The 14,732-nt window shown below is 49.4% G+C and overlaps 1 protein-coding gene across 1 annotated transcript; it reads right to left on the bottom strand.

The window, feature by feature from the left end:
* Positions 1–2,608: 2,608 nt before the first annotated feature.
* On the bottom strand, positions 2,609–6,456 carry LOC142585682 (uncharacterized). Its single transcript, XM_075696629.1, has 4 exons — positions 6,274–6,456; positions 4,388–4,921; positions 3,746–3,896; positions 2,609–2,859 (listed from the first exon to the last, which is right to left on the bottom strand). Coding segments are annotated over exons 1-4 (696 nt in total). The 5' UTR covers positions 6,283–6,456; the 3' UTR covers positions 2,609–2,857.
* Between the last annotated feature and the right edge of the window lie 8,276 nt (positions 6,457–14,732).

Here is a 14,732-nt window from a genome sequence, read left to right on the forward strand (position 1 = left end):
GATCTCAAGAATAGCTTTGTTTTAAAGAAACATATGTTTTATCGGTACCGGTTGATTTGTCACAGCATTCGAAGAACCCATTGGGTGCGTCAACCGTGGTCACATTCCGAGATTGGTGGCGGAAGTCCACTCGTGTTTGACTGCTTGATCTCTCAAAGAACATGGAGCACTACCGTACAAACCCCTCGGAGGTTGCACAACGTCGCTGCCTGCAAACGGATTAACGTTAGCGTACTCCAAATAAACTAAAAAGCGATAGCAAATCAAGGGATATACTTTGCGCCCCACACCACCGACTTGTAAGAAAGGCAAAGAAAATCCCATCAGTCGTGCCAAGGACCCTGGCCTCCAAAAATTGCTACGGCGAGGTTGCAATGACGCTGAAATAGGCGAGACGACAACCCTTCCCGATCTTTATGTTCTGTTACGGGAAAATGGCTCTCAAATCAATCGCGCTCACCGCACTTGGAAAGTACAAAGTGCGTAAAGCAACTTTGCAACCGGGCCCTTGCGTTGAGAGATGGAAGCTTTAGGCAACTCATGGAAACTGAATTTATCTTCATCCTAACTATTCGGACTGTGATAAAGATGCAATGGTTTTTTTTTTTGCAGAGCCTTCAGACCATAATACGTAAGTATAACACAATAACGATTTAGTTGGTAAATCAAGATGTGTCTAGGCCTTCAGAACAAGGGCCAGCTCATATACATTAGGCTCCGAGCAGCGGCCGTTAATCTTGACAAAGGTTGAAAGGGCCGGGACCTGCTTCAACAAATCAGTCAAGGCTCCTCTCCTCGTATTGTACCGCTCGAATCTCGCAGGCCTGTTTTGAAAACGCTTTTAACTGTTTGGGAGCTTCAAGGGCTTAGTTAAAGGCCACGGCACACCACCTTTCACTTGATCATTGCCAATCATTACACACCACATTCCTACCATCCTCCCAACGTGCCCTTGTCAAAGCGTATCTGTTGTGTCAAGGAATAACTGAGACATAGCTTTGAATTAAATTCTGGGGTTTTACGTGCCAGAACCACGACTGGCATAGCTTTCGAACAGCTGTGCTCTGTATCAGACAAGCTTCGCCATATGGAAAGGCGTCGATCGCAGCACCAGCAAAAGTGGGCTGAGCAAGACATATGTGCGAGCACCGAACGCACGCTAGAGACGGGAGAGGCAGCGGAGGAGGATTTGACCGGAAAGGGGGGACCCTCGTCGCCCGTCGGTTCCGCTTCAGCTGGTGAGCAACACTCGCAATGTGCAAACGGTTCGTCGTTTGCATGGGCGCACCCCATCACTCTGCTACCATGCAGGTCGGCCTCGCACACTTTACTTTTTTTTTCTCTCTCTCTCTCTTCCTCTCTCTGTGGGAGAAATAGTGTCGGCCTCGGCCCTGTGCGGGCCGAAACTGCGGCCACATGCGCGCGTGGGCGCACCTATAAAGAAGGCGGCGGTCACTGCTGCGGCGTCACCGCGAGAGGGATGGGGTCAGGCCGTCAGGCTCGCCGTCGCCACGGGGCGTGTCCCCGAGCGGTCCGCACCGCGTGGCATTGAAGTGTCCACCCTGCACCGGACAGCCGGGTACGCCGCTGTTTGCCGCTGGCATTCGCAGACGACAACATCAATTGAGTTGTACGAAGTCTGGCAATGAAAGAAGAGAGCTTTGTTCGCAGGTAATTGATGGATTATGTGTTCTATCTATTTGGGCTGATAGAGAGTCGAAATGGCCTTTCAGGTCCTTCCAGCCAGTAAAGCTTCGCAGACGTATTCTCCATAGGGCATAAGGACAACACAATAGCGTCCAGTGCTTACATGTAGAGTCATGCTATACGTGCAACAGGTGCAGTTCCACTGAGAGTGCTGAGAGGAAATAGATATTAATTGACGCAAGCATTTTAGCTTGCCCTAAAAGCAGCATCACTGGCATGGGGTGAGCCGAGAACCCAAACTCTGCTCGTATTCTGGCCTAAGCAGGGTTGATAGCGCCCGCTTACTTAATTTTGGGTCATCTATTTCGAAATCTCTCTTGAAAATCGTTTTTTGAATAGACATATGGCACTGTACTAATGCTCTCCCTGGTTTGCGCGCTACATGAAATGCATCGCAACTTGAAAATGCGGAGATTAGCTTGCGAGTGAGTACGGTAACGGCATGATATACAGCTCCGCTATGCTAAATCACACTAGCATTGACCAACCAACTGGCTGCTACGGTCACAACGCAGCACCGGAGTAAAACGACAGGTACAGACACATTGATCAGGATGACGCGTCGGCTGACAATCCAACACTAAACAATTTTGTTGCGGTACCAGGATACATAGGACTTCAATAAAGTTTTGCCATACCATACCAGGATACGTACGTCAGTGAGAAAGCTCGGTGGAAGCGACCAAAGTGATAACCAATGACGCAATCAATCAAACCTCGCACTATGTGCAATCAATCAAAACAGACAAAGGCTTATTGTACGCGCCAATATGGGCGTTGTTGTACGCCGGGCTTAGCGTTATGGACGTACGCACCAGCTTCTTTCCATTGGCGTAACTCTTCTGACGACATGCCTGAATTTGTCAGCTCAAACATGAAACGTGTGTTTCGTTGATGACAGTCGTTGCATGTATGCTGGATGCCAAAAACATCTAAAGGCGGGCAACACATATAGCGTCGCAACTTGAACTTTATTCCTGTATACAGCAGTGGGGACGGTGATGATGGCTATGTGTCGCAGTTGCGGGGTGGTGACGCGGCGTGTTCCACTGAGTGAGACACTCGGCGTCGTCGAGTATTGCAGGCGGTGGGAGAACGAGTTTGACCAACGGACAGCTGGTCCTTGCCGAAATGGCTCGCAGGTAGGGCATTCTGAAAAACCAGATAGACAGGGTGAGTGATGATCGACCACATGGCGAAAGGAATAAAAAAATAATACCAGTATTTGTAATGAGCCACCTGTCACCTGTATTCTGTTCAAGGCAACTCTCCTGCATGATAAGTCTTTCTGTAAAAATGTCGGGTGAAGAAAAAAGGTGCCTGGTGCTTTTTTGAGAATGCAGATCCTCTCTGTTGCTGCTTCCGTCTTTTCCAAAATAAGTTATCCCTTCAAGTTCATTTTCATAAGAAAGTTGCTGTCCAGAGGACGTAATCTTCAACCTTTGATTCGGCCTACCGCAACTATCCTATATTCTATAAAAATAAGGATATAAGACAACAGGAGTGATATGGCAATGAGTATTTCGTGATCCATCGAGACCTATCCCACTAGAGATCTCGCTATAAGTGAAATCAAAACCTAACTATAGCTTACGGCGCATGTGACACTATTGAGACATATCCTACAAGAGACCTCGCTGTAAGTGAAAGCAAAAATTAACTATCGTTTACGGCGCATGTGACACTAGTTCATACTTGCGGTCTCATTATAATTTTGGCCTCTGACAGCTTGGCTTCTTTTTCCTCTCCTCTGTCGAGCACTTCACCCTCGACCTCGTCCTTCAGTTGTGCTAGCCTTACCGATGCAATTCCACGCGTAGCCCAATAATTACGTGCGATTCCTGTGCCGTTCTAAGAAAATCGATCTGGAATTCGTATCAATTCCGCTGAACTTTCGTAAGATTCGAAAACAAGACATATTAATTTGTTATGCCGCGTGCGGACTGTTTCGGTGGCAGCCATTTCAATGTATGTTAGACATTGAACCACTGTTGAAACTTTCAGTCCAACTCGACGTGAAGGAAGCATGTTGACTCACATCCGAAATATTTGCCGTAGTGTCCTGCAGCGGCGTAACCGACGGCGGGGTACGGTCCGTAGGAGGCCACGGCAGGAGCTCCGAGCACCTTAGCTGCTGCTGGTGGTGCATACGCTACCGGAGCTGCGGCCACACCCGGATTGGCAAACACCTTTGCAGGGAGGACGAACAGATGTAAGGTGAAAACGGCAAAAAAAATGTTATCCGGAAGCAAGTGCTTACTTAGACGAAACAAAATAAAAGGATGTAGCTTATATCTGAACGAGAAGAAAAAGATAATCCGAAGGGTTCGATTTTCGTTAGCCATAAACTCACAACCCCCATAGCCCCTCCCCCCCAAAGAAAAGAAAAATATCTAACGTTTAGCGGCAACTTAGTAATGTTAAGGAAAGCAGAAATAAAAGCGGACAAAAAGACAACTTGCCGTACGTGGGAGTCGAACCAGCATCTTCCGCGTGCGGCGCTCTACAACTTAAGCTACTACCGTGGCTACTACCGTGGCGGCCGCCTTTCCGTCCACTTTCTTGGGTATTTGTGTATGCCTACAAGATTAGCCCTTGGAGTGCCTAGCCAGCGCCGCATTAAGGTCATCACCTATCCCCTCCCTCTCTTCGCATGCACGTCTATCTCTCTTCCCCTCACCCTGTGCACAGGAGCAGCGGGAGCGGCGTAAGCGGCCGGCGCTGGTGCGGCAGCAACCGGTGCTGGAGCAGCGGTCACCGGTGCTGGAGCAGCCGCCACCGGGGATGGGGCAACGGGGGCGGGCGCCACTGGTGCTCCGTGCACCGTCTTGAATGAGTACGAGCTCGTAATGGCCTGCGGCCCCGGTGCGGCATAGCCGGGCGCCCGTGCGGCGTATGCAGGTGCCGGTGCGGCGTAGCCCGGCGCCGGTGCGGCGTACGCAGGTGCCGGTCGTGGTGCAGGTGCAGGTGCAGGTGCGCGTACTGGTGCCGCCGGGGTGGTGTAGGGGGCGGGCTGCGGCCTTGGCTGCGGCGGAGCAGCAGCAGCGGCAGGTGCAGGGCCCTGTGCGTATGCCGGGGCGGCGTGAACCGCGTACGGTGCAGGACCGTAGCCCAGGAATGGAGAAGCGGGCACCGCGTATCCAAACGCTGCAGGAGAGGCCAGGTTGCCGGCGTGGGCCGTGCACGCGACAGCCAGGAGGATCACTGCACTGGGCTGCGCGGCAACGCCACGAAGGTCGTCAGAGGAACGGTCACGGCGTAGTTAAAGAGGAAGAAAATGCCCAAGGCCTGTGCCACAACTGGCGGCCTTTGTGGAGAGTGCCATGCACGCTGGTGAGTGAACTCGGCCTTGGGTAACGCCGATGAAACAGCTGTATGTGATGAAGCTGCGTGTACGCGACACTGCGACATGCGCACGCGAACGTGGCTCACTCGTACCTCGAGAGGGCGCAGACAACAGGGGTATACTTTTCTGGACGCTGTCGAATTTCGGCTTATTGTCGAATTCGCCGTACTGCCAGTTCTGATTGGGTGGCGCCAGGGCGGCCACACCCTCCCTGGCTGGCTGGAATTGGGGACAGCATTCGACAATATGACGAAATTTGACTGTTCAGTATAGCACCCCCGGTCCGGACAACAGGAATATGATGCATGCGCTTTCTACGACAGTACGCCTAACGGACAAGTGAGGCATGCAGCGCCCTCCATTAACGACACGGCCCTTATTTCCAAGCATCTACCCAATCGTAATCCCATTTTGACGCTCGTGGAGCCAATCACGCGGAATTCAACTAAACTTTAAAAAACGATTTCGGGCGCTACGCACCGTAACTCCATGCTACCATAGCCACGCAGAAAAAGTGACTTCTCTATCGCTCAGAACGCGATTGTTCAGTAATATGCGGAAAAGTTGCAGCACGTATATGGGTGACATGACTAGGTACCATTTGTAGCAGGTCCCCAAGCTATTTTCATTGTGTGGGCAAGGTATACACGCACATGCTTTGACAGAAATCATTCTGTGATCGGTGTCACACCATTAAAAACACTGCCAATACTTCCAGCTGTGAATTGTTAGGTTGTGTACTAGCAGATTCTGCTAAAAAGATTTTTCATTGTCACTCATGGGTACAAGAATTGATTACATTTAGGAATGGAAAGAAAGAATGGATTACCTTTAAACTAATGAAGAAGCCGCATATCAACAATCTTTATGCTTTTTATCTATCTGGAACAACGAGGCCGTAACAAGGTCACATGGAGGTGGTGAACTATTGGATCACTGTGCTATCTAAAAGAACCGATCATCTCTCTAAGTCGGTAACGCTGCCGAACGTGCGATATCACAAGCGTGGCACAGTTCTTGCAGTTTTCAGCGAACGCCGACGTGAGGAAGCCATTGCTGGAAGACGGCATAAACGGACAGATTGATCGCGGCGTCTATTGTCTTCCGACAACACTTGATCGATTTAACCATTGGCAAACTTATCGGCGACATAGGGGGAGCAAACTGGCACTGCCTCGGCAAGTCTGTCGGGGCAACCTCGGATAGCGTTTCTTACTTACGGCAAACATTCTGTGCGTCTTCCCGGGAGCTCCACACGGAGTTGACAGGCTGCGACAGGGACCGACGACTGAAGGAAAACCGAAACCTCCACAAGGTGCCTCGCTCGCCACCGCCTCCGCTGCGCATCGCTTTCGCCGAGTGCCCAACTTTTTATACGCGACCGAAATAGGGCGTGTATGCGCGCATTCTTTCTGTAAGTGCAAAGAAGAAAAATAAAATTAAAAAGAAGCCCGGTAAAGGGGCAGGCGTTAGGGTGGATGAAGTGCGATCCTAAATACTCGCTGCCTTGTGCCTCATGCAAAGACAGGAGCAACGTACTCGCGCTCCCGTGTCACAGAATACACCACCAAGCCGACGAAAAACTAAAACTGTACATCTCACTTTTTCTTTTTTCTATGCTGGGCCGCACAAGGTGTTACTTTGCATCTGCGACCGTGGTGTCTCCGACTTATGCTATCCGCTATTCTCGGTGACTGTCAACCGAGGTACCTGCATGCAAAGCCTGACCCAGAATGCATTGCATGGTCGTGAAACACGCAGTGCACCGTGTTGATCGTTGACATATCAACAGCCTTACACGACGCCTGTCAGCTTCTGCTGCAGCAGGATCGGTTCTCAGTACCAACTGGCACGTGCGTGCTGCGGTGTCTCGGCGGCGATACAGCGTTTTCATGCGGAGCGCAATGTCGCTATAGTTCAGCTCTCCGCGGAAGGCTGCCTCGTGCCGTTGGAATTGGTTGATTCGGCTGAGATGATAACGTCTCATGATACATGATCGTCCGTTTCAAATGGTTGTGGAGACATAACAATTATCAGCCGCAGCTGTGCGGCAGAAATATAGTGTTTGGCCCCGGCTTAATTTTGACCACCTGATCGGGACACTAAAGACAAATATTAAGCTTAAACTATCAGAAAATTACGCTTGCTCAATATTAACGTGGCAACTCCCACCGTGGCCAGCCAGAAAAGAGGCAAGAACCGATGGTAGAGACGCCACAATTCATGCAGTTCCCGCTCCAGTTCGCCACCAACAGAGCTTATACTCGAGCGTATTGTGCCGAATGCGCTCTAAAGGAAGCAAGGACTCAACGTATAGCATGTTTCGGTAACTTATTTCTGCGCAGCGGCGGCTCAAATTCGAGAAAACATTTTGAAGTTCACGTTCGGCGCGAAACTTGAGAAACAGAAATTTAACCTTCGTTTTCTTCAGTTTTACTCAACTTTTTAAAGCCAAATCAATAAATATTTAGTTTACACTACCAGTCTAAACTAATTTAATGTTGTTGCTTAGTGTCCCTCTAAGTTGCACCGAAACCTATTACCACACAAGTGTTCCTGCATTCCTCCCCTACCCTTTGGAAGTAGAATGCTCTCGGGCAGCGCAGGAGTGCGCCTGAATTCGATTAGAATATCAAAAAATCAAATCTTCATTTTCGATACCAAACTGTCGCGGAGACATAGCCGAAAAACCCAAATCGGCTTTTGAAACTGAAACTCTCCATTACGGTTCCTGTCACAGCCCAAACGTGGCTTCCGGTCGTTAATGTCAGTCGGACAATCGGCAAACACAGACTGCCAACCCTGAATGTTCTTAGCCGGCTGACAGCGCGCGGCAGCTCGTTCCGCGACTGACAGCGCTGCCATGACGAACCTGTCAAAGGCGAGCTCCTCTCGCTCGCAGCTCAAGGATTCCGCGCGCCGACTATGCAGATCACACGGGCGGAGCTCGGCACGGACCTTGAGGAAGCAGACGCGCTCCTTTAGATGACCGGCGATCGAGGGCGGTTGTTTCCTGGCCATTGTTCGCGCATTCACAGCTCACGTGGCGTTCGCTTTGTGCGCGCTCGTATGTGAATATAGTGCTTAAAGGTCAACTGCACCGAAATTTTGGACCGCGTAGGAAACCTGCAGTTTCGGATAGTGCGGATGTATAGCGTAATCCCTCCGACTAATAACCTACGTTTCTCAAGTACCGATTGGTGGATGTATCAAGAAAATGTCTCAAAATAAAATTACGACTTTGATACCGAAAGTGATTTACAAAGAAAAACGCTGAGGCGCCAAGCCGAGAGCGGTGTCGAACCTTTTTACTGACGGTTCTCAGCTAGGAGCCCTTTGAACCCAAGAATGGCACATGGGACAATTGCTACGTTTCACTTTGCTTACCCTGTTCGTAAGCGTGGTGTGAACAGTCATTCAAATTTTGATACTCGTGCACGTAGCGTCAGTGCACATTACAGCGAAATATTTGTAAGGAATTCAAGTCGATTGCGAAGCGATATAAAAGCATTTCACAGATGCAGTACGCACCTGCTTTCTTTTCTTATCTTTCTTTTAGTTCTTGATATTTAGGAGGCGTTGGCGTTCTTAGGTGATGCCGGCGACTCTTTTTCACATAAAATGGATACATACCCAAAATGAAAAAACGCGCAAGCCGACACGAGAAGTCCCGTAAAACGCACTGCAACGTAAAGTCACCTATCATATACACCCTAAAGACCAAAAACACGAAGTCAGGTGACATAAAGGAACACATAATAAAGTCAAATAAAACACAGATATCACATACAGAACACAGAGATGAAATAAACACAAGCAAAAATGATCGTGTACTCAGATTTAAGTGTACGTTAAGTAATCTCAGGAGGCCAAAATCAGTCCGTAGCCTCCGACTACGGCGTGCCTCATGAACAGATCGCTCTTTTTGGTCCGTAAAACTCCGGCACGTTATATACGTATGTATACATATGAAATGCCACTAGCACTCACCTTCGTAATTTATCTATTGGTCTTGCGCTTATAGGATAGCGCTTTACGCTTAGATGAGTACCGACACACGTTTTCGGGGTCATGGAAACTCCACCACACGTTTAACTGACGTGAAAGGATCGGCGATACTTTGTAACTATAGTGTACTAGAATTTTACAACTAAGAAGGATGGGGAAAACTTGCAAGATATTTTAGTTTCATACTAAATTCGTCTCACCATGCCAGACCTGGTTGGCAAAGCTTACACCATAAAGTTATCAGTCTATCTGCTGTCAGCTTTCCGGTGTCCAAAATGGCGTGCGTGCGTGCGTGTGTGTGGGGGGGGGGGACGTCAGGGCTGTCCACTCCCCCCACACACACGCACGCACGAACGCCATTTTTGTTTTGTTTATTTTATCCTTAGAACCCTAGTTAATAGCTATAGGACGTCATCCGCAGATTAAAGGCCGGCAACTCCCTGGTAACTCTCTTAAAGTGACGGCATACGCTGACGACATCGTACTGTATGTCCACAACGAACAGTCGCTTCTGCTTGCCCTTAATATATTTCAGGATTATGGGTCAATATGTGGCGCAAGGCTCAATTATTCAAAAAGCCAGTACTTTTTTATTGGTTCTCCAAACGCACGTCTCCACATCGCCTCGGAATTACAGTGGCATCCTAGAATCAAGATCTTGTGTATCTCATTCGAAAAATTTGGCGTGTCGACGTCGTCATGAAGACATTAAAAAGCAATGTTCAGGCAGCCCGACATTTCGATTTTCCTCTTCCTGATAGACGTTATAATTCAGTCCGTTTTCTTAGGGAATCTTTTGCGCATGTGCCGTGTAGCTAAGACACCCCTTTGTGTCTTGAGGAGTGTCCAATGCTGTGCCAAATCTTTCTCTTTTTTTTCCGGGTGGCGCTGAACTATTGGCGCGACCTGCATTGGGGCAGCCCCGCGACCGCGGCGGGTTCTTCTTCCCTAATGTCTCGGTTACAGCCTCCGTATTAAAGACTGCGCACTCTATAATGCGGACCCTGCCAAATGATGACACCCCCGCGCAGACCCCTACAAAGTATTTCCTTGGCACGGCATTGCGGGTTTTGCTTCCTACGAACCCCGCGAATCGTCGACCTCAGTCGGCGAACGCGCCTACAGTATACATGCAGGACAATGCGTAGCCTTCCACAGACAATTGTGAGCTGCGTGTCCGGATGTCGGCATCACCTGTGATAAGGTCGTAGAAACAATGGGCGCTCTCCTGCTGCCCTCGGTGCCCCCGTGACCGGCGTGTCATAGTGCACGGATTTCAATAAAAGCGCGTAGCCACGGCTACTCTGTTTGGCCACTTGGAGACTCGGCTGGAAACTGTTCCCAACTCGGGACAGGCTATAGAGCGCCGGGGCGTGGTGCGTGTCTCCACGTGTCCCAACTGGATGCCGGTGAAGACACGCGACAATCGAGTGTGTCGTCGCACGTCCATGTGGGGTATCGAAGCCAGGGCGTTTGTATCTAGCGGAAGGTTTCCGCGCGGGCGCATCGTGGGCCTTATGCTGGTAGCGGCTCTGTTTAGCCTTTCGCGCAGCCGTTGTGGGGCTGTGGCAGGCAACTGTCGCCGTCGGACAACGCGGCCTATACTGGGCCGGTTGAGGCGAGAGATGTTCACCTTCCTCTCAGACAAGCTCCTCTTCATGGGAGAACCTGAATTTATCCGTGAGTGGTCGTGCCCATTCGTTTGGGTCCAAACGGGAGAGTTAATCTAGTCTTTCGCCCGGAGTGTCTATGATAGCCAATTTCGAATAATTTGTTTGGTTTGCATTGTGAATTTCCTTTTCCTGTATTATATGCAATGCTCTTGATATTCGTACGTGCAAAGTGTATGTTTTAGAGTGTACACGTATGTATTATCTGTGTACATAGTTTTGCACATATGATTACTTTTGTTATTTCCTGTACATATTGCAAAATAAAACTTTCTTTTTTCTAAACAGTATTTTTGCGATTTGTATGAATGAGACTTCCATTTATATAACGCTTGGTAGGCTGATGAACCGATATTAAAATTGCTGGATATACTCTGCGCATACATTTAATGTTCACATTAATATCTCATTTCTGTGTTTGCTGCTAGAGCATACAAAGTACATATTAAAACTAGGAAGGCGTCACACCTTCACGCAAGTTCATGCAAGTCTTGTTTACCGACGCCAGGCCCTGCTGACGCCCTGTCGCTTTCACGCGGTCCCCCAGTCAGCCGTTCGGACAAGTCAGTCGCTCGCTCGCGCGCACTCAAATCCAGCTGGAAATTTTACATCTGTCGCGGCAATAGTGAATTAGTAAAGTGCTCTTCTCTTTATACCGAAAAGCTTTCTCTTACCCCCATGAGCAGGAACCTTAGTGTGCCAGAAAGCAGAAAAAAAAAACGAAAGGCAGATGGCAATACCGTATACGTTAAAGTTCCCGCACAACATCCCTGTGACGTCACGCAATTACACAGCGCCTGCAAGGACCTAGTTCATTGTTAATCGACAAAAATAGGCTCACATTCGGTTCTAAAGGAACCAAAAAGCCACCCTATAACTTTTTTTATAAATTTTGATAACCTTTATTGCCCTAAAATGACCCAAATACGAGAATATACATCGGAGTCAATGACGTCACACTGCCATACCGGGGCTACGGTTCTGGCGCTGGTAGAGAAACCTAGGCTTTTTTTTTTTTTTCTCTCTCCGCTAGTAATGCATGTACCTTTTCCCGCCATGTGAACACAAATTGAATTCCGAAAGAATGCGTCACAGGTATACATTAATTTAGCGCTTCCCTTTAGCGTCCCTTTGATTCTTGCAATAGCCTTCGGATTAAAACACTGGATTACCGGTGAGGTGCTCGACATCGCCGCGTTTCCGCAGCTCGGTAAATGTGTAGCCACATAACCAATCGAACCTTAATTCACTATAGCCGGCATGAAGAAACGCTCGAAGCGCGAAGTGCGTCGTCCCATATACTGTCGACGCTTCTCGTTATAACATCGCGGCGCAAGACAACGAAGGATTAGTTATTCCGCACTCTATTCGACTGGGCAGGTTAACCTGTAAACCGCAACGCAAAAGTATGGCGCAGCTCGTTCCGTGCTAACCGATTTATAGTCACTTTACTCCTCTATAACGTCACTCGACGCTCCTCCCAGTGGCTTTCATTTCTTCGAGCCAGTATCGCGTACAGTGGGCCAATGCCGCAAGTCCGCGTTCTCTGTATGCTTTGTCCGTGTACCTCCCTCCGACCATCGCGTCATCTCGGAAACAGTTCTTCGCGAGTGTCCTTGAGTTCCTCGAGCCGGTATTGCGGGCAATGCGCAAATCCCTTTAAAGACTTTCTCGGCTTCCTTTGTTTCTTGTCGGTGCGTTCGCGTCTTTGCTTCAGTCGAAAACAAAGCATCGCCGTCCCATGAGAAGCCGGCCGGCGCTAATGGCTTTCTGAATACTTGCCGCGGCGCCACAGCAGCACGTATGCGCCTCCCTCCAGCTCCGCGCCGAGAAAACGACGCGGTCATTGCGAACGGCGCGCTCGCGTTGCGGCAACGTGGACGCGTCGTCGTTCCGGCGATGAAGCGCGTCGGCCCAGCGGCGCGACTTCGGATCGCAGCGTGCTCGCTCCGCGCGTGCGTCCCCGCCGTCCGCTACGCAGCGCGCATGGCGCGTGCCGATGGTAGAAAGGACCGCGGCGAGCGGAGAAAAGCGAGAAGCCACGAATCGGCAAACAAAGAAGCAAACGCGGCAGGAACTTCGATGATGACGGCACCCGCCGCTGCACAATGCCCGCTGCAGTCGCGCGAGAGAGAAAACGGCAGCGCTTCGACTGCCGCGGGGTGCGCCCTGACGACGAGCAGACGATGGCGTCGTCTCGGAGAGGCTGTAGCAGCGGGGGCCGTTAACCCTAATCATTCTTGGTCAGAAAACGATGCCGTCGTCATATATATACAATATCCTTTCCGCCTCGGCGGTCTGTCCCTCCTCCAAATCTCTCTCTCTCTCTCTCATTCTCTTATAAGTTTGAGATGACGACGCGTGCGCGTGCGGTAAATGGCACGTGAGCGTGTCCAGACCTCAGCGGCACCTTTGGCCACGGTTGCGCCGAGGACGTGGCGTGCCCTGGTCGCTAGGGCTGTCGTGGCGACTACGACGACGGCAAATACTACAGCGGTGTGCGCGCGTTGCAGTAGACACGCCACTATATGCGACGGAGGGAGATGGGTCGACCGTCGACGGTTGATCGTCGCGGTGTACGAGCGAGGAAATTAGCGCCGTGCACCCGAATGTCGCCACCGTGCGCGACGCTGCGGCCTCAGCGGGTGAGAGCATCGGTGACCCTTGCATGCGTACCGCTTGTCGAACGATGGAAAGGCCGCCTGATTTCCGGTTGGGTAACGGTCTTGCAGGACTTACGCCCCCGATAAGTCCTCGCGTTCCGCTGAATGCATTGTTGCGCTGCAAGAGCAACACTTCCGGGATGAGAGAATCACCCCGCGCTCTCAGCCACGACTTCACACGACAAGGCCGACTCGTTGTCAAAAGCATACGGGTGTTACATGGCGTGCGAGCGCCAGGCTGATTACACACTTTTAATGGCAACATGCCACAGCTTCCAACGCCCTGGTGAACCAAGAGAACTCTCGTACGCGCAATCCAGAGGTCTAGGGCGTCAGGAGCGGCACGGAAGCGGAACTATACACAGCGAAAAGGCGGATATGGTGAAGGCGCCTTGTGATCTGTATACTTTTGACAAATGTTGAAGCAGTACGTTTCGGCGGGCAGAGCAGGGCCTAGCAAAACCTTCTTATTTCGGAGCAATGTTTTCAGTTTCAGTTTATTCAGACATGTATTGCCTGTGTTGAAAGGACTAAAGACCGAAACTCTACCTGGCTAGGCCCCTCCAACCATATATTTGCTCAAATGCAGTGAAAAATAATAATAAACAAACAATGGTTCTTTACATTTGAACATTATAAAGAATAGTTCAAATGCAGAAGTAACATCGCGAACAGGCATCTTAAATTATGACGCGGAATCACACAATAATGAAACAGCAATGGCCTCTCACAAGAACAAAACACGGAAAAAGAAGGAAAAGACATAACCGGCTACCTATTAAAAAGTTCAAGATGATGCAAGTCCTTACCGAATGTGACATAATCATTTGTAGCAATGAACAAATTCTATGGAATATAGCAAAGTACAAAGATAATAGGACAATAAAAAAGCCTTTTTTTTAACTCAAAAACTTATTTAGGGCAAATTACCAGAGAGTAAGTATATTTTTAACATTTTTCTTTAAGCTGAGTTTAGTACTACATTGTTCGATAAGTTCGTGGATATAACTATTGTGGAGAAGATAAGGTATTTAGTATAACAACGTTTGATTTCCGTAGATGGTTCTGAATAACGTATTTTAAATCGTTCGTGTCGGAGATCATAGAGAGCATTAGTAAGGTCGCAATGAGCCATATAACTTCCCCCGTCATTTCCAATTTTCTTTCGAATATATAAGGCGAGTTTAAGGTTGTAAAGTTGTTTCACCGCGTGTGATTTAAGCTTGTGAAAAATGGCGCAGTGTGTCCATTTGGTTGCAGATTTTCTAGCAGCGAACAGCTCTATTTTGTAGAATTAATAACCTTTCAAGATTCGTTCTCAAAGCCGTATCCCAGATC

This window comes from Dermacentor variabilis, chromosome 6 (assembly GCF_050947875.1).
Source record: "Dermacentor variabilis isolate Ectoservices chromosome 6, ASM5094787v1, whole genome shotgun sequence".
In the NCBI taxonomy this organism is placed as follows: domain Eukaryota; kingdom Metazoa; phylum Arthropoda; class Arachnida; order Ixodida; family Ixodidae; genus Dermacentor; species Dermacentor variabilis.

Coding starts and splice junctions, on each gene's coding strand:
- LOC142585682 (XM_075696629.1), bottom strand. Junction 3,897..4,387: donor CCGCTGCTCCTGTGCACAGG/GTGAGGGGAAGA, acceptor CTCCCTGCAAAG/GTGTTTGCCAATCCGGGTGT.